This window comes from Leptonychotes weddellii, chromosome 7 (assembly GCF_054177405.1).
Source record: "Leptonychotes weddellii isolate Sample4059 chromosome 7, ASM5417740v2, whole genome shotgun sequence".
NCBI lineage: Eukaryota > Metazoa > Chordata > Mammalia > Carnivora > Phocidae > Leptonychotes > Leptonychotes weddellii.
In genome coordinates, this window is record NC_138375.1 from 47,687,987 (window position 1) to 47,712,902 (window position 24,916).

A 24,916-nucleotide genomic window follows, 5' to 3' on the forward strand; every position below is an offset into this window, starting at 1 on the left:
AAAGCATAATCAGCTACAGAATTAAAAAAATATTACCATCATGCTTTCTGGATACTATAAACTGAAATTTTTGAATAAATATTTCTCTATAGTTATTTAATTTCGTTTCTTTCCATAGATTTCTGCTAAGTATGACATACATTCCAGTAGATCTCCATTGAGAAATAGACCTTTCTGGTTGTTGTTGTTGTTACATGATCCATTTACTTTTTTATCTACCCATTTTCATAGATGAAAAGCCCATGTAAAGCAAATACTTGAAAGATTATCAGTTTATAAGAGGGTAAAAGTTTCCTCTTAACAGCTTCATGATCACCGAGATAATCTCTTGCGAGAGAAATGGGCCCACTCTCTTCTCTATTATGACAAAAGTCTGGTTTTATAAAAAGAATAACGTTATGCAGAAGGCAGGGATATTTTATTCTGAATGTCCTCAGAAGGTATAGAAATGTGATAAGCTGAGACTAATGGAAGAAACTCTTTATGTGCAAATTCATCATGACCTGTTTTTCAGAAAAACACAGTGCCACCCAAAGGCATAGCAATACTCTTTGGAGATACACACCCTGGGTCCAATAACTAAGAAACAAAATATGTACAAAATATGTAAGTTGGTTCACCTAGATGATAGAAATCAGTTTGCAGATATTGTTACACTATTTAAAAACTCTACCTTTTCAGAGCCCAGAGAGCAATCCTGAGAAGACGAAAATGAAAGGATAACATAGAGATATTTGGGAAGGGATTTTTTTCTTTTTCTTTTCTTTCTTTCTTTCTTTCTTTCTTTCTTTCTTTCTTTCTTTCTTTCTTTCTTTCTTTCTTTCTTTCGATAGAAGACATGAAAAGAAATACAGTGTGTGGAATTCTAATGATGTAATGTACTCTATTTAGGAATGAGAGAAAACAATAATTTGGCCATGTTCATATTTTAAATACAAAGTTAATGAAGGAAACTTTAAATAGACTTGAATTGAAATAATCAGTAGCCAGAAAATACAAATCAAAATTGTCAGAAATTGTGGAATTCATTCTATTTAAAAATCTCTTTTTTTGAGGGCAAGGTGTAGAGGGCCACTTCTTCCTTGCAACCAGGGACTAAAGAATGTTTTTGAAAGGCTTTTGCCTAAAGCATGGTCATTACAGAAGAATAAAATGGTTGGGGAAGGGGAAAAGGTAGAAGCCAGAAAGAATGGCAAGATAGGAAAGAGAAGGTTAGAGAAGAAAAGTGAGCAAAAGGGGGCATTGAAAATAAGGAGAGGGAAGTGAGAGGGATAGAGAAGGTGAAGGAGAGCAATACAAAAAATGGTAAAAGAGATCTGTGTTCTAAGGATGGGTAGCCTCAGATGTTCCTTGAATCAAGATTCCTGTTCTCATTTTAAATCAGAACCAAACCAAGCACATTCTGAGACAATTCATTTTCCGAAGGTTTCTCCTTATTGACTGTGATTAAAATATACTAAAGAAGCCTGAATTTTCTCCAGCTTCCTAAACAGCTAAATGATACAGCGCCTGAACTGCAACCATCTAAGTTAAATTTTGGCCACCATCACATTGGTTCCCCCTGCACTCCAGGTGGGGTAAAAACAACCTAGAAACGCAGATCCCAAACTTAACTCTGAAGGGAGGTTTCAGGTTTTTAAGGATAAGTAATGCCCTTCCAGTGATATCTTACCCTTCCCTTTGGCCCAGCCTTGTGTACAGGCTACACTTTATGGATGATATGACAAAATGCCAGGGTGAGCTAGGTTGATGTGTACAGTTTATTGTCTGGAACATACCACCAGGCTGAGGGGTTACCCTTCCTCCTGTTCACAGGCTTCTTCTTAAGCATCTTGCTCACAAAAGACCTTTTCTTCTATAAACAATTTTATTTCATTACTTGGAAAACTGATTAGGGTAAAACCATTTTTAAATAGAACTCAAACAGGATAGTGCCAAAGGAATGAGATCTTGGTTGAGCCACATTTTCAAGGGACTACATAACTTTTCACTCTCTCCCTCCCTGCTTTCTGGAAATATTATTCTAAATTTCTAAATATTGCCTTTGGTTTAATCTCAATAAATAATGTATAGGATGATGGATGCCTCCCAAAGATTTTATCATCAAACCATAAAGATGAAGATGGTAAAGGAAAGAGAGTGAATGCATACTCACCATGCAACAAACCCAAGTGGATGGAAGTAAATAAGTAAATGAGTACATAGGAATGTAGGTAGATAATGGACTTTATTTATCCCTACCACACCCTTAACAGATATTTAGTTAAGATTTTCTTCTTTTTCCTGTAAGTCTATAGAGTTAGGGTTTTTATTTATTTGTGTCATATTTTACTTGAATGTATCAGTCAGATGAATATCTATAAGTAGAATATAATTGGGGTTTTCTCGTTATTTTAGCACTAACATAATGTTTAACAGACAATCATACTGCAAAGCAGACTTTCTGCTTATCTTCCTAATTTTCCCAACTTTGGATTTGTAATGCTATATAAGACCTTTTAGACTTCCTTTAGCCCAGTCATTGCACGAGATCTCAGCTTCAAGATGTAAACGTCTCCAGCTAAGCACAGTGACCTGGTTGGATATGCATGTAACTGGCAAAGTGGTGTTGACTCCCTGGGGACTTAGCTTCAGATCTTCCGTTATGGGGTTTTGTTTTTTTTACATCAAAATAAGTAAAGGTGGAAAACTAAGTGCTCTGGAAAAAAAGCAGATTAACTTTTTGGAAATTTTGTGTAACTTTGTAAAGTTTAGGTGACTAGGGGATAGAGAAAGCATCATTTAATTCTTTTTCAAAATTCAGCTTTGTTCTATCTCAGGATTATAAGGCATTAATAGTCATGTAATTTTAAAATTATTATATTTATAATTTATTTATATATTTATTATTTTATTATAATTATTATTTTTATTTGTATCCTGTGTGATGCTGAGATCAGAGGTAACCATTTTATTCATGTTCAACTGAAGTTAACACACACATTTTATATTTCTATTAAACAGCCAGAATTTCAAAAATTAAGAGGATGAGATATTAAGAGGACAATGTGATGGCTTTTGGCAGAATAAAAAGATTCTAAATTACTAACAATATCCAAAAAAATTTAAAAGGTTAGATCCGTCTAATATTTTTTGTTGGTGGAAGTGGTGTTATATTTACTTTACCAGATCATGGCTTTAATATTATCTTTTGAAATTTGACTCTGGAATCCTTCATTTTGAATTTGCTGTAGCCTTATCTGGCTCTTTTAATGCAAGGTGTGGAGCAGATACTCAGACTCTGGCATAATGTAATCCACTTCCACAGAAATACTATATCTAGACATTCCATAATTCAGTTGAAGTTTTGAGAAAAAGCAGTTACCAAAAACCCAAGAGGAATTGTTAAAATGAACAGAGAACACCTTTTAACCTTTACTGGCTGAGATCTCCAGTCAGCTCCTGAAGCCAGCTTGTCTAATGAATCCATCTGGATGCCCAAAGGAATGTTGTAGCATGTTTAGAAACTTTCTACTCTCATCTTTTCCTGTTGTATATAAATCATCGACTGATCAGTGCCAAGAATTTCCTGGGGTAAAATGTAGCCACTGAGACTATGCTCAAGTTATAAAGACCAAATTATTAGTAAACAGCTGCGGCTTATTTTCTGTGCAGTTACTTTTGAACTTTTTATAGTTTTCATTTCCTGTCTTGATTCTAGAACAAATGTAGGATATTTTTTTAAATGTTTTCTGTAGATGATTGTTTTGTTTTGTTTTCAGGTAGAATCTGAATTCCTTACTTGAAAAATAATGTTGTAGTGTTTCTGAGATGAGAAACTGCCATTTTGGAAAACTTAAGAGAAAACAAAGTCCTAAGTGGTTGCCATGTTCCTCCAAAGATTGCTATAGTGTTAGTCTTAAGTAACTAAAATGCTGTGATGGGAACAGGAAGTATGATGCCTCAAAGCTATTACAGGTTATACAGTTTTGATCAAGATTTACATAGACCAAAAGAAACCCATTCCTCCAACACAGACATCATATTCTTCTCTATAGATTAGCCCCTCCCAATAGAAATTGCTTATAACCTAAGGAGGGAGGGAGGGAAATTCCAAATGGAAATGAGATTAATCTCTGCCACAGTAAAATTTACTTTTTTTTTTTTTTTTTTATTCCCCTAGAAGATGCTTGTATCATTTGAGTATTTGGAACCTGAAGACACAAAAGGATCAGGGATTGGTTAGACACCTCGAAATGTGGGTTTCTACCCCATATCCAGATTTGGTAGCTGAACATAGCCATAATTAAGTAGCTCTACATATCAGCTAGGGAAAGTTGCCAATTATTTTAAAGAATTTAGGGAATGGAAATGAAGGACAGGGAGCAAAAATGTTGCCCCAGGCAGACTGGCAAGGAGTTGAAACATTGTCCAATCCAGGAGTACACACTGATGGTTATGTAGGGAGCCCAGAATATTTTCAATTTCCAAACAGGACCATTTCCAAGTGGGGTTTTAAGACATACTTTATTACGATAACTAATGTTAGTCCATTTAGTCTCCATACAGAGACTGCCTCTGTAAATTGATAGATACAAAGTAACTTAAAGGAGGCAATAAACCTCCTTCATAAGTTATAAGTCCACACAACAGGGCCTAGTGAATGTTACTCCGAGTTCCTCAGTAGACAGCATTTCCAGTGAAAATATGGCCAATACCATATTAAATAAATTGTTGTGATAGACATTCCTAATAAAATAACACCTATAATTCTTCATTGTTGATTCCCTATTCCATTTTTTAATTACACTCTTACAATGCATTATTCACACAGCATCAGTTATCTTCTTAAACTGCAAGTAACATCATTTCACTTCATTACCCAAAGGCTTCTTACTGCATTAGAATAAAGGTCAACTGCTTAGTGAAATGCACAAAGCTCTTTAGGTGTTGCCCCACTTGCATCCGGATTGTCACCTTGTACCATGATCATCGGCATCACCAGGTTCCAGATATATTATTGGACTTTCTGTTTCTTTTTTTTTTAAGATTTTATTTATTTGAGAGAGAGAGAGAGCACAAGTGAGCAAAGGGGCAGAGAGAGAGGAAGAAACAGACTCTCCGCTGAGCAGGGAGCCCAATGCGGAGCTCAATCCCAGGACCCTGGGATCATGACCTGAGCCAAAGGCAGTTGCTTAACCAACTGAGCCACCCCTGGACTTTCTGTTTCTTAAACATCACACATTTACTCTCACCTCAGATCTTGTTCTTCCCTCTCATCCTTTAATTGTCTTTCCCTTTCTGCTCATCCCTGAATTTTTCTCATCATTGAGGTCTCCGTTCAGAAGACATTCTTTCAGAGCATTTATAGTGATCTGAAATGAATTAGTATAATTTGTGTATGTTTGTATATAACTATATGGAATTATATCTGTCACCTTCCTATCATCTACCAATCCATGTGTCTAATCTATCATCTATTTATCTATCTTAATGTTTCTAATCTATCTAAAATAAGTTTTCCCCAAGACTGTAAGATGTGTTAAAGAATAGGAACATTTGCATTTTTGTTCACCAATGCATTACTATTACTTAGAACAGTCCCTGTCTATCAGATAGAAAATGCTCAATAAACATTTGTTGGTTAAATTAATATACCCAACAAATACATCTCAAAGTGTTTTTGGCATCAAATCTTATTCCACTCTTACTCTAGTGTGATGTAGTCAACTGTGCAGGTGTTATTTCTTCACTGAAAAGGCGAAAAAACAGGCTCAGAGAGATTAAAGGATTGTACCTAAAATCACACAGCTTGTTCTCCAGGAGAATCAAGTTAAAATCTGAGTGTTTTGACTTTTAATCCAATGTGCTTATTACTTACTACACTATACTGTTTTTCTCATTTCTGCCTCAAGCACTAATCATCTTTTTGAATTATCACTTCAAAACATCTGTTATTTCAATACTTATCAGCAGGATATCAACATTGGAAGAAATCTCTGGTAAAAACAGATTTACTACTGTCTAACAGCTATAGAGTACATAATACAGTATGTGTATATAAATGTGTGTGTGTATATATAGTGTGTATATATATATAGATATATGTGTATATATATAAAACATAAATATATATAAATCATATATATAAAGTACATAAAGCATTTATATATGTATATAAAGTATATCTTTGAAGGACATGTTTCTTTAAAGACTGATTTTAATTAGTTTATTTATCATCAAAAATTTTATTTACATTGATGTACTATTTTAAGATGTCCAAAATCACTATAATAATCATCATCACCATCATTATAATCTCATTTTACACAACTATTCCATGATTATCCCTGTGACACTTGAACACGTATATAAATTTACAAGTTTTAAGGACAGTTGATTTTTTTTTTATAATGGACAGGGAAGGATTATTGTGAAGAAAATACTTTAAAAATTATTTGCTAATTAATCTGCTCTTTGAATATTTCCTCCAACTGAGTTATTTTAATTGATTTCCATTTTCAGAAAATTTCCTAGTTACATAAGGGGTTCATTCATGTTTAACTTTGGCTAACTGTAAAATCACTCTAGCTGAACTTCATTAGAAGTTCCTGACTCACGTTGTGTGGTCTTAAATAGAATATTTTGAAATATAAAGTATCTTCACTTTTCCTAATGTGATCCCTAGAAAGGCCTTGAGTACTTTCTAGATATTTCTAATAACACTTTAGAGTCCAGTGCTGAGTCAATGAAGTCTGGTATTAGAGCATGCAATTTGGATTTTAATGATTTAGTGTTCCTTAAATAATAGATAATTCCTTAAGTAATAAATAACTTCCTAAATTTATTTATTTATTTATTTATTTATTTATTTATTTATTTATTTATTTCTCCCCTTCATGGGGATTTCAAGTTGGAAAGGAGGGGAAAAGATGACTAAATTTTCCTAGAATTGGGAAAAAGAAGGTTCCTCAACAATTCTCTTAGATATCAGCCAAAGCACAACTGTATGAGCATATCTTCCATTTAAGCCTGGTCCTAGACCTAAAGAGGTCTTGATTTCAGATCATCATTTCTTTGCTGAAAAGGCAAGTTAACCATGTCACTTTTTACAATTTGACTAAAGTACATTCATAACAGTCCACTATCTTGAACCTTTGCACTCTGAATTACAAATCTTCTGTCTAAAGAATGACATTGGGGAAGGTATGTGCTATGGTGAACGCTATGAATTGTGTAAGACTGTTGAATCACAGACCTGTACCCCTGAAACAAATAATACATTATATGTTAATAAAAATAAATTAATTAAAAAAGAAAGAAAGAAAGACTTCATGTATCACTAAATTGCTGGTGAGCTATAGTGAAAGACATACTTTTGGTCAAAAGAACCTATTTCTTGTCACTGAAATTGTATTCAACTGAATGAGAATGTGGTTTGAGAATAATCATTTGAATAAAAAAAAAGGAAAGGAATACATCAAGATATTAGCAGTAGATTTATGTGAATGAAGGTATTCTAGGGGGGTTAATTTTTTTCAATTTCTTTTTAAATTTCCAAACATACTATCAAGTTTAAAAAAAATTAAACAACATGATAAATTACATTAGCCTTATGTTTACCATAAAGCTTTTGTAACATTTTATAATAGCATTCTCAGATAAGTTTGGGAAATACGGGGGTAAACAAGGTTGATCACATTTATTTAAAACATGATTTCTTAGAGACACTGGCATGCTAATTTTGGTGATGAATCTTCCAGAGACAGACATAATAAGCAGAGTTTTTCAGCAATGGAAACTGGCCACTCACAAACAGCTGATGACAAATCAAAGAAAACTGTTTGGGTATGTGGCAAGGAAAATACATTAGAGGGAAAAATACAGAAAGTGTTGTTCCCTTTCTCTAATTATCTTATCCCAAGTTCCAGTTGGTTTCCTGGATCTCATTTCACCATCCTCCTTCCTCTTCTGGTGCCATGACCCACCTCTTCCATTTAGTAGCTGAGTGTCCCTGCACCCCTCCCCACCCCCACCAGGCAACCTTCAGTTTGGTGACTTGGACATTTTGCTCCCTTAACCTTAGGGTTTGTGAATATGTTTGGACGAGAAATGGGATGAACAGAGAGCAAAAATCAGAAACTCTTTAAGGATATCTGTATGATTAGAATACATGGTGAGAAGGTCATCTGAAGGACTCAGGTGAGGGCTCTCAGTCAGGGTACATGCCTTGGAATATTAAAATGGTGACTTTTGGGAAATATCAGAGGGAGATAACTAGTAGAAAATAAGGTCAAGCACTTGAAGATGATGAACTGCTATGGTAAATATACTTAGGGGCAAGGATAGATAAAGGATTAAAGAAACAGACTTTTAAAATGTGATTATAGCCATTTGTGTGAACTGCTTTGCATTTATGCCTAATCTTTCTATATGGCACACTAACAATTATGTGTGGCAATAAATGTGTATAAACTTAACCATGTTATACATTCTATTTTGTTGGTACAGTAATCTTTATAAATAGGTTTTTTGGTCTTTATAGTTTGTTAGTTATATAGCATCATCATTTACTAACAATTTAAAAACGGCAGAGGGAAATAGCCCATATATTTGGCAAGTGGATATCTCACTTCTTTAGAGCACTTTATCGTGATTGATAAAACAGATTGGTTGCTCCTAAAACATCTGCTAAGCCAGTTTTTGTAAAGCTAGCTACCTCGGGGAGTTACCTGGAAGTGCAGAAATTATGCCCTCCCCACAATCAAGAAATAGGTAATGGTGATAAAGGAGTTCAGGAAAGCTGCCCCACACTGCCAAGCACTTGCAAATATGCAGACAGGGTTTCATACCTATTTCCCAAATGAACATGCATTTAAAGTAGATCCCTGCCACAAAAATAAAAATGAAAGAATGGACATAATTTTAATTCTGTAGATGTTACCCAGGTCTATAAGATATTCACCATAAGTCCCACAGTTTATAATCTGCAGAGAATGAAAACTCAACCTTAGAAACAAAATTAGGTTGAGTCAACCACTTAGAAAAATAAATAAAATAACAGGAGGATCCAACTATTTCAAGATTTATGTAGAAAGAAAATATAGATACTAATTTGATCACATAATATAGGTGCTTTTAATTGCAAGAAATTAATCTATGTAAATAATAAGAAACAAAATTATTTCCAATAAGGAGCATACCTGGGACACTAGGAATTAGGATGAAAACATACCCAATTCTCTATTATCTGCTCTTTCTTTCTGTACTTTTTTCATGGCAATATGTGAATATTTTGTCATATCAAATGCTCCTTTGCTTGAACTAGAATGGAAAATGCTGAAAGAAAAAGGACAAAAATGAGCTCAATTAATAAAATAAATTCTAGCTTTTGGGAATAGATAGCATGCATTTTCTTTTTATTATTGTTTTAATTGAAAGTCAGTCTTGGCATTCTAATAAAGTGTGAGCTCTAGATGGAGTCTTAAGAAATAACAGATGTTTAAACTAAGAAAAAATGCTAGTCGAGTAAAGAATACATATGGAAATTGGGTGCAGGAGAGAAAGAGAGATGTAAGCACTAGGAAAATGACTGCAGAAGGGGAGAGAATGGAGACAGCCAGAAGAAACCAATGGTTTGGTTACTCCAGCTAAGACATTGCTAATGGCTGTTCCTTTCAAGCTATATAGTTGCTGTAGAATGTTAACGCTGACTTTGGAAGGAAGTGAGTTCTAAAAACACAGCTCTATTTTCTTTTCTTTTCTTTTTTTTTTTTTAAGATTTTTATTTATTGATTTGTCAGGGAGAGAGAGAGAGCACAAGCAGGGGGAGCAGCAGAGGGAGAGGGAGAAGCAGGCTCCTCACTGAGCAAGGAGCCCGATGTGGGACTCGATCCCAGGACTCTGGGATCATGACCTGAGCCGAAAGCAGACGCTTAACGACTGAGCCACCCGGGAGTCCCAACACAGCTCTATTTTCTTTGTCTCAAACTATGTCCTCCTTTTTCAAGTTTTTAAAGAGTAAATCTCAGATGATTCTTATGTCAAGGGGCTTATTTAAGCATTTTTGGAACCAATGAAATTGTTAGAAAAAAAAAAGGAAGAAAAGAAAGAAAGGGGGGAAAAGGGAAATGAGCCAAAATATATTGTATTGGTTATTGAAGGGATTATCTCTACCTCCAAATTATATTCTCATTTGTGGTACACATTATGTATAGTATATAACATGACCTTCTTGAGAGAAATTTATACTGAAAGTATTAACTGTTTACAAGTGAATTGCTGAGAGAGAAAATTCTTGATTTTCAAAAGAATTCATTACTGCATATATTGGATCACCTTTTTAATGTCCTACCTCAGAGATATAAATGTCCTGATAAATAAAATGAATTGCTTAAGATACTGGACCATTATTTCTCAGAGCTAGAGTTTAAAATTAAAAAGCCATCTTTTTCATTCTCAGCTCTAAACAAATTGTGTCCTTTTGTGAAAGCAACATTTTTCTATCATTTTTTTTGGGGGGGGGGAGGGTGACTGAATTTCCTTGAAAATGCCTGTGTTGTCACCAGGCTACAATGAATATGTTTTATTGATGTATATGCCTCAGAGACTAATAAAATAAAATCATATTGAACTTGAAATGGAATCTATTAAATGAACTTTTTCTGTGCCATAATATATTCTTCTTATCCTCAAAATTGAAAATATTTATATAGGTTGTCGGATTTTTCCCAGGGAGTAATTTGGATAATTCAGTTATGATTTAGTGCCAGAAAGCATCATTTACAAAACATACCCTTGAGTCCTTAAGAGTTAATAAAGCTTGCCACAGTATACTGTATACTTCCCAAGAGTATCCTAAATACCTGGAGGATCTGGTGAGCTCTGTAAGAATATTTAAGCTTAAATGACACCCATATGCTAACATATTTTTTATTACAATGTGAAATGGCTTGGTATCATTTAGGAAAGTGTGCCCATTCTTGAGGAATTCATTAAGCAGCAGCTGACTTCATAAAGTCTACCTCCCAAAGTGGCATATTTAGGCTCTGTTCTCCATTGAAAAATATTAACTGTGAAATTTCATGTGTAAGCAGTAAATTATCAGGACTACACAGTGGACCAATTTTAGAAATAGCTAATCAAAGCCAATAAATTTCCCATTTGGGTGTGAGTATGTGGTAGTGAGATCTAATAAGGACTGTTGATAGACATTCACTGTCCCAATTTCCTGCTTCATCAGAGCGTGTAACTGAAGTGAAGACTGACATCTTTGTCACCAGTTTTGGACCTGTTTCAGACCATGATATGGTAAGTGACACTGCATTTTTGGTTTTCGTGGTATATTTTCTAAATTTAACTTTTGAAAGGAAATTACAGACCAGGTATTTAGAGAGCAACTTGAAATAGCTTGGCTATATCTTTGTGTCTTTCTGTATGCATAATATGTAATATATACTAATATATAAAATTTATATAATAGATAATACCCACTTACTTTCCAGACCAAACGTATTTATGATATCAACCACTGCTGTCTTCTTTTTTTTCCATCCCTGAAATGATTGCTTTGCCTTGGTTTATGTTCTGTAAGCCGAATAGTATGATCTGCCTTACATTTTATTTAGGAGGGCATGTTGATTCAAAGATGCTAGGTCTCAAGATAACCAGCACACATATAGAATAGCCATGAACATCATGATTTCTGAATTATTCTTGGCTAAAAAGGGGATGTGAGTATAAAAGCTGAGTTGAATACTTGACCAGAATTAGAGAAATAGTTAAAATAAACACACTGATGGGAAATGTTCAGCTTCACTGCAAAAGAAATTCATTAAATTAGTACCAAGAATGAAAATAAAATTAATACATACCTGTTCTTTCTTTTCCCAACCCAATAAGTTAAGATGAATTTCTCTTCTTTTTGATGGGAATTGGTGAAAGAGTAGAGCTCTGTTGTAATATTTGTGTACTCATAATAGCCAAGCTCCTATATAATCAAAAAATCATAAAGAGGCCATGAAGACACACTTTTATGAAATATTTCAAAGATATATTTATTGAATATTATTTTTTAAATGCCTTTTTGTTGACACCATCTTTACATAAAAGTCCTCTGACTTCATAATAGTTTAAGTGATTGAGAATAAAAGTTACAGAAAATACCAGTTTGGACCAGCATTTCTCAAAGTGTGGAAATTCGCAAGTGTACCCACTTTGGCAGAGTTAAAATCTCTGACAAGTCCTGAAGTAAGGAAACCTGTTTAACTACATTTAATCTAGTGTTTTCCAATCATATTTGTCCAAAACCTTTTATGCGACACCTGTTGACATTCTGTAGAGCTAGTACTCTGTGAGTCAAACACTGGGAAATGCTGGCTCAGGATAGTTAGATAGTTTAGATCTTAACACAGGTTATGAAATGTAGTGACTATGCCATTTAAAGTCAGCAGAGCCTAAGAGAGTGGTAGGTAAGAATACAGAATACAGATTTCTGAACCAGAATGCTGCCTTGGTTTATAATCCCAGGTTCTGCGCTTATAAAGGTGTATTGTTGGGGAAGTTCCTTAATACCTCTTTGCCTCAGTTTCTTCATGTGTAAGATGGGAGTGATGATAATACCTCATGGGGTTATCACAAGTATTAAATAAATTCATACGAAAAACATTTAAAAGTTCTTAGCATATAGGAAGCACTCAATGAATGTCAGCCATTATTACTATGCAAGAAATAGAGATATAGGAATTAGCCATAATTGTGGATTTATTCCTTTGGCAAGTTATTACAGTGGTTGATCTGTAGTCCACTTTCTTGAAATATTGTTATACACTATTTTTTGCTAAACTGATCACTCTGAGGACCTCTTGTGATTCTCCCATGTTGGAGCTCTGTCTTACAACACTATTCTCTCATGCTACTTTTCTAATTAAGAACATTTAATAGAGCCCAGTCAGGTTTAAGGTCAAATTTAAACTCCTCTGCCTGTATTTCATATAGTCCACAGATGATGATACCATTTGCCCTCACTTGTTCCTAATATTGACTATTTAGTCGTTTGCTTAGGTACTACTTTCTGTGAAGCCATACCACTTGGGGGTGAGCTGAACTTGTCTAGGATCCAGGCTGGCTGAATTCACATCTCACCACTACCAATAGCATGACCTTGGGCAAATCACTTACGTGTGTAAGCCTCAAAGTCTTTAAAATTGGTATATTATTATAATTGCCTCTCCTTGTAAGATAGTTAGGAATTTTAAATGAGCTATGTAAATAAAGTGTTTATAGATAGCACTCAATAAATAATAATTATTATTATTTTTATCCCAGAACTCCTTATCATGCTGTTCCCTTCATGGAAAATTCCCTCTATTTCCCACCCATCTGAATCCTACATTTCCATAAAGGCCCAAATCAAGACCCAAAAGCTTAATGAAAACCTTTTTTTATTAATCCGATAACGGATTAAGTTTCCCTTTCTGTATTCTAGTCACATTTATTGGCTGTAAAATAACAACTTAGCTTTTGTCCTCATTATAACACTGTTCTGTGAAGTTATTTCTCTTATAAAAATGTCTTATTTTCCTAAAGTAATGCCAAAAAAATGTAAAGACATATTTGTTTCACATCCCTCACAGTATCAGCGCATTGCTGGCTTACAGTAAGTGTTGAATTACTACTTATTTAGTGATAGGTTTAAGAGTCTATATTGTCTTTAAAAACATAGTCTTATGGGACTCAATAAATAATACCCTCTTTCCTGAGTTCCAAACCTGAGAAATAAGATAATAGAATAAGGGATTTGGAAAGTGAGAATATCATCTTTATTACTAATAATTATGGTCCTGCAGAAGGTGGTATATATCTGTAGACATGCGAGTTTCCAGAGAATAAACATCAGAATCAGTCAGATTAACCCACCCAGTCACCTGGCAAGACTTTGGCCCCCCTCTGTTAGGGCAGAGACTGTCCATATAAAACTTCTAGCATGGACAAACATCAGAAATTGTGAGTCTTGTGGACAGTGCAGCAGGAAGAGGCTGAGATAGGCAAGATTGATTTCTCCTTCCAGATTTACCCATCAAATGAAATCATTCTTCTCTCTTCCCCTCCCTAAATAGAGGAGTATGAGGGAATGGAGAGCATTCAGAAGTTTCGCACTGGTGAAGCTTTCTTCTCATAAAGGGAAACATCGAAAGGGATGAAGCATTACAAACATCACACACTGATAATGATATTATTCCTCCTCCTCATTATCATTATCATCATCGTAATTAAAAATGAATATTCTCTATCGCTGGCATCTTTCATAATGCCTCACAAAGACTAGATGCTCAATAGGAGTTGTTACGGGACAGTGCTCAAATAAAGGCACATTTTCTCTTGAAAATATATGGTATACCTTTGAGTTATTGGTTTAGATTGTCATTTAAAAAAAATTGATTTTTTTTTTGTCTTGGACTAAAGGTGTATGTTGGGATTTTTGATATACCATTAAGCCTATGATTATCGTGGATTACTTTTCATAAATGGCCTTTGGTCAAATATCAGATAGGAAGAAGGAACAGAGTGTCTAAGCCAGTTATACTCCCTGTTGCCTAAAGTTCCTGAATGAGATAATGTTTGAATTGTTCTGTTAAAGGACCAAATTAGCCATGCCTACAACTGATATGCTAAGTGGCTAGTGGAAATTATACCTGGCCAATTCATTTGACGTTACTCATTTAAACCGCATTATGGGTGAATTACACATAAAGAGCAGTATGATTTAGAGTCTATCAAAATTAGGCCAATGACAAAGCTATTTTTCAAGACAAGGAAAGCTTTGTAGTTTTTAAAGCGAGAACTAATAAAATATCTAATAAGGATAACCATAATAACAGAATTCAACAGTATTGAATGCTTACAATATGTGAAGCACCATGCTAATAGGTTTATAGATCATATTTCATCTAGTACCCATACCATGATTTTACCTAGGCATTATCATTATCCGTATTTCCCAGAGGAGGAAAGTGACCTAGCTAGGTAGCAACTTGAACTCAGGCTGTGTGTCCCTAGAGGTTCCACAGCTCCCAAGGCATCTGACTTCATCTGGAATAGAAAACAAAATTAGGGCAACTCCTTAACTTTATTTTAAAAACCATTAATTGGCAATCAAACGGCACATTCCCAGGGCACTAGGTTCTGACAGAAATATCCAGGCAGCACAATCACAGAGCCCTGTTTTCCATGGTGCTTAAAATGTATGAAGTCAAAGCACACACAGATGGTAATAGATGGTGCAAGTGGGAACACTTCAATACAATATTTATTTAGGAACATAATGGATGTTTTGTCCCAGTCTTCAGAGTAAGACTCACATTCTCCAGCGACCTACTCTATTGAACAGGGTAACGTGGAGAGACATTTCACTTGAATGGTGGGGGCTGGCACACTGAACCTTGAACAACGTCTTCGCCAGAGCTTCCTACTTGTTCAGACAGTGTTCTGTAGGGTCTTTTCCTTTGCCTTCTGATTTTACTTTGCTTGGTTATGAGCACCTCACTTTCCTGAGGTTTCCTATCCTGCTACCAGTCCAAACAAAGAGCAACTTTTCTCATTCCCAGCTACATCGAAATCTAATTTAAATTTGCTTTATCAACACAAATTTCTCCTTCCAGATTTACCCTCCAGCTGCTACCATGGCAATGTTGCAGGGGCAGTTCTTAGAAAACGGGAGGCCAAATACTTGCACTCTTGGTTAGGCGGTATCTGATCATTATCAAGTGTTTTTATTTCGGTTTTCATTTCCACGTCTAGCGGAAGGGAACATGGAAAGGAAAGCTTATCCAGTTACTTTTGCAGTGTGTGTGTGCATGCTTGTGTGGCTAGTATAGTATTTGAAGGGAGAATATCATAAATGAATGTGGGGATTTCAGTGTCTGCCATTTGGCACAGGTAAGTAAAGCTGGTTGTAAACATGACAAATACATAAACATGAGGAATTTGGCCAGTTTTGACATAATTTTTGGAATCGTTGACTTTGGGGTGTATCTATTATGATTCGATAATAAATATATTTTAAGGTTTTTAAAATATTTAACATTTATTTCATTTTCAAAAATCTCCTTGGAGCAAGTAAACAAATGAACAAAATAAAATTTGGGGATTCATAGGAATATGGTCAGTTGGGCATCTTGATTTACAAGTGACTATTCCCTCTACTGTTTGACAGGCTAAAGTAGTTCAGTTGGACAGAAAATAAAGCTTATGTGGCTGATTCCTGAGTAATAGAAATATCCTGATTATCATATCCCTATCTCATAAGCCTGTCGTCCGGAGAAGAGAACATACACAGCTCAGGGTAAATCCATCCATTTGCTTCCCTGGCAAGCACTGCTACTCTGTATCACTTCCCAGTGTAGTCCAGAAGCTCCCTCCCCATCTCTCTCCTCATGGAAAATATCATTGCAGGCCCATCCTACTCCACGAGTTTTCCTTACAGCATCCAAGTTTAAACAGTTTCTCCCTCTGCTAAATTTAAAGATGCTTAACAAATGGTTCCTGGTATGTAAATTCCTATCTCTTGTATCTCAGTGCCTTTTCACCTCACACTTCCAGACACAGAAAAACCTAAACAACAAACAAGGTAGTTTCTCTTGCCCATAAACATAAACTGGCATCATGTTACGCTTCCTTGTTGCTGCTATCTCAGTCGACATTTAGCACTATGCCTGGTACATTGTAAACTATCCAGTGATAATTATTAGTTACTGGATCAGAAGGGCTCAGCTATATCAAACGTATGGCAGAAGGATAAACCTTTATGCAATCTTTACCCAATCTTACATAAAGCCTGCGAAAAAGACAGGTAGTTAAACTCATGCACAAAATGCCTAGACACAGACATTATTTTTTATGCATGTTCTAAAGATGATATGTATAAGATTTAAAAAAACAACAGCTTTCTAATGCATCAGAATTTAGGGGATTAAGAAAATGCAGCATGATGTTGAAGCCTTCCTTCCAGTTTGGAACATGCTAAGATTAATGGAGAATGTGGTAATCTTTATTTCAAACCATTAAGTTCCAAATTTAGTGTCAGTGTAGCAAGTGCTGCAAGGAAGATGGATATTACCCTTTTCTGTTTTAGGAGCTGGTAAGTCATATTGCTTGTTTTCAGATTAGCAGATGTTTGTCTCTGGGTATTGCCATAAGGAATGCTGTGTTTATTCAAATAAATAGATTCCCTGGCTGTGAATGATGATGAGCTTCACACATTTTTCATGTATCTTATACACACATATACTCAGATACACACTCACACACACACCCGCATATTCTACATTTTTTTTTTTTTGGCGAAGATCCCAATTAACAGTGAAACAGATTATTTTCATAATCTTCTTTGTTGTGGAAAATTGAAAGTCTGTATACATTATCTGTAAACAAATTTTTTTTTTTACTTAGCCGAAAAGGAGATGGGGTTATCACGCTAGTATTAGAACCATGGATGACTTGCAATTGTGAGGTTTTCAGACTATGGAAGGGCCCCCCAAAATACTATGCTCTATCTTTGTAGCTATCATTATCTAATTTAAACATTTAAACATATATATGTAGTAAGCTCCAGTGTGAGTTTTGTTTTAATGTGTACTGTATTCTATTTTTTTGAGTGCCGGTGTGGTAGAGGTGTAGAGAGTAGGGCATGATTTTCTTTTCACATATCTGAGGAGATAATCGTGGAATTTTCTGACCAAGAAATATTTCAGACATTTTAGATATTTTCAAAAATGATTATGCTGACCATTGATTCACCTGAAACCAGTATGCACAGGCCACCACAAGTTTACTTCTGAAAACATCACCTAGCTCATATTTTGCTTTTAAAGTTGCAAAAATTAAGCATTGTCTGTGTAAGCTATTTGCATTGCAAAATACAGCTTAGTGAACTCTGCCATTTTCCAAAATTACCTAGGAATATACAATAGATGTATTTTTCCGTCAAAGCTGGAAGGATGAAAGATTAAAATTTAAAGGACCCATGACAGTTCTCCGGTTGAATAACCTAATGGCAAGTAAGATCTGGACTCCGGATACCTTTTTTCACAATGGAAAGAAGTCAGTGGCACACAACATGACCATGCCAAACAAACTCCTGAGGATCACAGAGGATGGCACCTTGTTGTACACCATGAGGTAAGGATGACTGCGTTTCTATCTGTGCATCTTTCTGTACTTCAGTCTCTTCCATATATATGTGACCATGAAGCTGGTGGGCCATGGTGGAGCATCTGGTTTCCTGTTTGCCTTCTTTTTCAACCTTAATAATTACTCCGCTATGAAAAATAAACTAACTGAAGTCTTATGCGAGTATTAAAGCATTAAGTAAAATGATTAGATAAAGTGGGGGGGAGTTTATAATGTATATTAAGTAATATATCTCAAGTATCTCTCCAACCTACTCTAATTCAATATGAGCAACTTCTTCCCCCTACTACTAACCTCATATATTCCTGCATCCCAATAAGGTCTAGATCAGGTTTCTAGAAGCTATCTCAAGGTATGTATCCAAAAATGTTTCTACTTAAAAAGAAGGAGAAAAATCCAAAAAAATTAGAACAGTTCAAGTGTCTTAAAAACCACAGATTCATGTGGAAGTATACATTTAGAAGTATATGAATTTATAATGACATTATTAGAATGAGAATATAAATATTCTTAATTTTGTTTAAGTTGAAGAATATTTATATATATGAGTTATAGATAGATAGATAGATACAGATATTTCTGCTTTACAAACATTTCTCCCATTTTGAGATTATTGGAAAACCTGGCAGCTAGGTATCTTCACTTATGGTTCAATGAAGGAAACATGAATCAAAAAACATTGTTAATATTTTTAAAGAAAATATGTTTAAAATATTCCTAATTTGTAAGTAATTAAAAATTGTCCACAACTCATTCTTAAGGGAAAAGTTATTTCATCCCCAAGAGACTTGTTAGAATGTTGTTTTTGTAGATCTGGACAGTACTTGGTAATTCAGACTGTCCAAGTATTCCTTTGGCACAAAAAGGTAATGGAGGCAAAACCCTAGACTTGGTGGGTTTTGTTTAGTGTGGGAATAGAGTGATCCTTTGCTTTTGAAGAAAGCTGCCAGAATTTCTACCTTTTGATACGAAAATATCCAAAAGAAAAAGAAAGAAAAAAAATGCTTCAAGAGCCGCTTTAGGGGCGCCTGGGTGGCTCAGTCGTTAAGCGTCTGCCTTCGGCCCAGGTCATGATCCCAGGGTCCTGGGATCGAGCCCCGCATCGGGCTCCCTGCTCAGCGGGAAGCCTGCTTCTCCCTCTCCCCCTGCTTGTGTTCCCTCTCTCGCTGTGTCTCTCTCTGTCAAATAAATAAATAAAATCTTTAAAAAAAAAAAAAAGAGCCGCTTTAGATGTTGGACTCAACTAATAAATATTTAATAGAATTAAAGAATGACAAATCTCAAAAAAAAAGAGAGAAAATGGAGGATCAGTGGAGGAGACATGTTGAGACCTTTCCAGATCATCCAAGTAGGACCTATTTATAAGTGAAACTTGAAACATCCTCCCCTTATAAAACACCCTCCACTTGTTTTTGAGCCTAAGTTCAGTATTTATTCCTCCCAGCTGGCAATTTTCTGGGGCAGGATTTGCACCTATTGAAAAGTTGATCAATTCTTACTTTCTGATGCATGTAATGTTCTTCGTCAGTAACTACCCTGTTACTGCCCATCTCCTAAACTTACCACCACCTTTGCTAACACGTCATCACTTTCCTTAATATTTTGATTTCAAAATGCAAGTTTGATCATTAATTTATGCATTTCATATTTGCTTTAATCAGTATTTTAATCACTTAATGAGTTTACTGGCTATAAAGCCATCCCTACCACATTTCTTGAGCTACTTAATAATATGGGTAAATATATTTTATAAAAACCATGTGAAGAATTTGATATAAATTCCCTCATGATTCCACCAAACAAAATCAAATATATTTCAGTGAATTATTTTCTTTACCCTTTTTCAAATGTAAATAGAACTGAAGATAGGGACTAAAGAGAAGCCTAGCAGAGTCCGCCTTCCATTAGGCAGTAAATTTATGTAAAACGAAATGGTTGGAATATAGTGAAATCACCCACAAACTCTCCTTTGCCTATTCCTTTGTTGTTTTATGCTGACTGGTGCTGTTTTAAGGAAGGAGATGGGGAGAGCTGCCCTGAGGAGAGGAGACATCCTCTTCTCTTCCTAGCTATCCCTGTCTTCTTCTCCACCAAGTCTTTATCCAAGTATTTATTTGCTTACATTTAGTTTTAGTCTCAAAAGATTTTCTGGGTCTAGGTGGTCTAGGTGGATTAGGTAATGATGCTTGTCTTGGGAAATATTACAAATGCTTGCCCATCATACAAAATCATACCTATTTTCTCAAAACAAACAAATGGATAGAATCCAGTCATTGTTGTAAATAATTCCTTTTAGATCTTTTGGTTAACAGCTCAGTATCATGCTGCAGTTTGTGCCTGCCTCTCTTGCTTTTCTTAATATATTTGCTATAGGTAATAACATCCTGGTCGTATTTATCAGTAAGTGTCTAATCTATAGGGCTCTTGTTTATATCTTCTGTTTTCCTTCATTGATAAGGCTGACGGTGAGAGCTGAGTGTCCAATGCATTTGGAGGACTTCCCTATGGATGCACATGCCTGCCCACTAAAATTTGGAAGCTGTGAGTAAATTTTTAATTTTAATTTTCTTTATTCTTATGAGAGACCTAAGCCTTTGTTTTTTTAAAAGATTTTATTTTTTCATTTATTTATTTGAGAGAGTGAGAGAGCAGGGGGAGGAACAGAGGGAGAAGGACAAGCAGATTTCAGGCTGAGTGCAGAGCCTGATGTGGGGCTCAATCTCAGGACTCTTAGATAATGACCTGAACCAAAATCAAGAGTCAGATACTTAACTGACTGAGCCACCCAGGCGCCCCTGAGACACCTGTCTTAAAGCAAGAAATTTCCAATTAGTAAAGTTTGTTAGGAGACAGATAAAAACCATGAAGAAAGTTTAGCGATTTGCTGCAAATACCTTCTAGGGGTGCCTGGATGGTTCAGTTGGTTAGGTTAAATGTCTGCCTTCAGCTCACGTCATGACCTCCAAGTCCTAGGATCAAGCCTGCATCAGGATTCCTGCTCAGTCTATTTTTCCCTCTCCCCCTACGCCCCCCTCTTCCCCCACTTCCACCTCCTCGTTCTCTCTCTCTCCTCTCCCTAAAATAAATAAAATCTTTAAAAAGGTACTTTCTATAAGTAATAATCTTTTATTTCATTTTTAATGTTATTTCAGGAAGAGATTATTATGAGAAAGAATGGATTTAATTAGTGGAAAAATTCTACTTTTGTTAAAGCTGTATTCATAGAAAAGCAAGTGGAGTACAGATGTTTTTACCCCATAGATAATATCTCCTTGCAATAAATGGAGATCACTGTACTTATTTTGTATCATTGCTGACATTTGTTTGACCTTAAGAATATTGCAAGTTGTTTATCAGATGGAAATATTGGTAGGTGGCAGCAGTGGATGATAATCGTTTCTTAATAATGAAGGCTACTCCTAAAAAAATACTGCCTGACAAAAATTTACCCTAATCAGAGTCTTTCGAAAAGTTCTAGATCTGTTTGGATATCCCATGAAATTCATGTGTGGTAATGCTTTTGAAGGTATCCTAGATAACTTTATGATAACTGTTGGGGCTTCTGCTATTTGAAACTATGTAGGCACACGTTAGAGGAGCTAAGAGAACAGTGGACAGCAGAGTCAGGTTCTCTGGTGTTCCTCTACCCTTCTGCTTTGGACTAATACGCATATATAAAGGGAGTGAGAACAATGTATTCCTGGTTTACTGCAGGAGAGTTACTTACAAGGACTGCGTCAACTCCTGGACTACCTAGCCAGCTTTCTGTTCCCACCAGACAGACAGTCTAAGCAACTATTTTGGTGAAGATATGATTCATAGAAAAAAAAAATAGTGGTGGTGTAGGAAGACAGCAAGCAAAGAAAATAGCAAAGGGCCTTCAGGCTCCTAGCAGCACTAGTCATGGAGAGAGAAGTTTATTTATAAATCTAATTCTATACTGAAACCCAAGGACAAACTACTTCAAAAATTGTCAGCCAAATAGGCTGTGGTGATAACTTCCTCCTCCCCACTCTTTTCCCAATTTAATTTATATTCTATGTTATGGACTACTATGTTTTCTCCTGATTACCACTTCCATTCCTAACAATATTATGTGTTATGCGTTACTTGTATGCCAGGCAGTATATTAAACGTTTGTATGTGTAACAGTTCATCTAATCCACAAAATAATCTTATACTTAGGAAGATCATGCATTATAGTTTGCCTGGGGCAGTAATTATTTATGCCTAATATCCTGGTATAACTACTAATAGTGCCCCCTTTTACCTTCAGAAATACCTTGTTTTGGACAACAAATTACTTGTTTAGTATACTAGTCAGGAATGCTTCCAAGCATGAGTATAGCTAGCTGAAAAGAAGAAGAGTTTATATTTTTATATGAGATGAATAATGGTGATAGTTGGTTGATTGCTGGTTAGTCAGCATCTTAACAAGGATGATGTTTTAAGATGCCCTTATATGTTCTTCCTGATCACAAAATGGCTGCTGCAACTCCAACCATTGCATCTGCTTTCAAAATAAAGAAGTGCACTGACAAAGAATAAAGAACAAGCACCTGTATCAAAAAGATAAAAGCTTTCCCTAAAATCCTAGCAGACATTTACTCACATCTCATTAATCAAAGATGTGTCTCATTGCCAAAACTGACAGCAAATGAGGCTGGGAAGAAATATTCTTAACTAGGCACATTGTCAGCCTGAAGAAAATAGGAAGTATTTTTAGGAAGGAGGAAATGGATAGTGAGTAGAAAACAAATAGTGTCTCATGTAAGAAAACTGAAGCTAAATAAAAATCTGCTTTCTACCTCAGAGCTTTTATATATGCTCTTTTCTCTACTTGGGTTACTCTTCCCTTGGTTCTCCATGTAACTGGCTTCTTTTATTTTTCACATCTCAGCATAAATGTCATCTTCTGGGGCCTTCCCTAATGACCTTGTCTAAATTTACATACAGTCTCACCCATCTTCTTGATTATAATACATGTTTAATTTAGATGTATTACAGCAATAATTATTAGTTTCATTTATTGGTTGACATTTTTATTGTCTGGAGACTGTAAACCCCCATGAGAGCACAACCTATTTTGTTCAGCATTTCCTAGCACAGAGCCTAATATAATGTAGACACTCAATAAATATTTATTGAATAGATAAAAATTATAATAATCAGGTTTTAAATGCCCCTTCAATGTTTAAGTCTTAGAAAAGATAGCTTCAGAAAAGGATTTAAGACCCGTGGGGAATTAAACAGAGAAGACTTGACATTGAAAAGTAAGCATCTGAGCTCAATGGGAGAGCACCATGACTAATTACCATTGCCTGCCATTGGCTTGAAAAGAAGCAGTGGTGGTTGATTTATTGTATAGTTAGTTCTCTGACCTGGCCTAATTAGCACACTTCTGAAATGAAGAAACTGAGGCAAAAATGGGCTAAAAATGCATTGACCAAGTGTTTGAAGCAAACATCTTGCCAAAATCTCACAGAAGAAAATAAGCAAGAGATAAGCTAGGGGATTTTGTAATAATTTAGTAGAACACTATGTAATAAATGTTTATGAAGCAATGTCATCCAAATGTTGATAAGAACTAAACTCAGAAAAGCAGATGTTTTCCTCACCACTTTCCATGAGACCACGATTGTCAGTGTTATATCACACTTTTTGCTTATTGGGGATAGAGCCTTCTTCATAAGGCCAGATAACCAGAAGACAATGTGCATGATTTAGCTGACATCTTTTAACTCCTTTTTAAGGAAAATACAAGTAAGGCTTTGATTCTAAAAGAAGAGATTCAGATAATATTCTGACAGTAAGATCTAGGCAAGTGCTAGATCTAGTACGGACTTGATAAATGATGGTTTCCTGACTGATAATCAAGCACAATGCCTTGTAAATAAGGAGGGAGGGATAAGTAGATATTTAAGTGAATTCTGAATAATAAATAACTTTGGAAATTATTTAGTGCACCTGCTTCATACAAATGGAAAGACAAAGACCCGTAAAAGTGAAGTGATAGTGTCTATTAGCAGATGCTCTTCTGATACCAAGTCTTCTGATACCAACTCTTATTTGTAGCACCACAAAGTCCTTTCATAAACCCAACCAAAGCTTTTTGTATTCTTTTTAAAATTTTTTTCTGAAGTAATCTGCTGATTTATTTGAAATCTGAGCTTAGCATTTTGACTAAGTAGCTGAAGACTTTTTAACCTTATTTTCTTTATACTCAATTGTCTCAAATGAAGGAAGTAGTCATAGGACCTACCTTCTAGATACTGAAATGAAGAAGTAAGGTGTATCACCTATTGTGATGCCTTAGGTATAGCTGTCTTCTGCATCTTAAAACACCAACTTTATTTTTTTAAGTTTTTATTTAAATTCCATTTAGTTAGTTGGGGCACCTGGGTGACTCAGTCGGTTGAGCATCTGCCTTCAGCTCAAATCATGACCCCAGGGTCCTGGGATCAAGCCCCACATTGGGTTCCCTGCTCAGCAGGGAGTCTGCTTCTCTCTCTCCTGCTGCCCCTCCCCCTGCTCATGCTCGTGCTCTCGCTCTCTTTCAAATAAATAAATAAATAAACAAACAAATAAATAAATAAAATCTTAAAAAAAATAAATTCCAGTTAGCATACAGTGTAATGTTATTTTCAGATGTACAATGTAGTCGATCCTTAAAACACCTGGTGGGGCGCCTGGGTGGCTCAGTCGTTAAGCGTCTGCCTTCGGCTCAGGTCATGATCCCGGGGTCCTG

At 35.4% G+C, this 24,916-nt stretch overlaps 1 protein-coding gene across 1 annotated transcript in view; it reads left to right on the forward strand.

Moving 5' to 3' along the window:
• The window catches only part of GABRA1 (gamma-aminobutyric acid type A receptor subunit alpha1), a 59,005-nt gene that overhangs the window by 8,894 nt on the left and 25,195 nt on the right, over positions 1-24,916 (forward strand). The window contains exons 4-6 of the mRNA XM_006730677.3: positions 11,222-11,289; positions 17,936-18,156; positions 20,627-20,709. Of these exons, the coding sequence (XP_006730740.1) occupies positions 11,222-11,289; positions 17,936-18,156; positions 20,627-20,709 (372 nt within the window). The remainder of the gene's footprint in view (positions 1-11,221; positions 11,290-17,935; positions 18,157-20,626; positions 20,710-24,916) is intronic.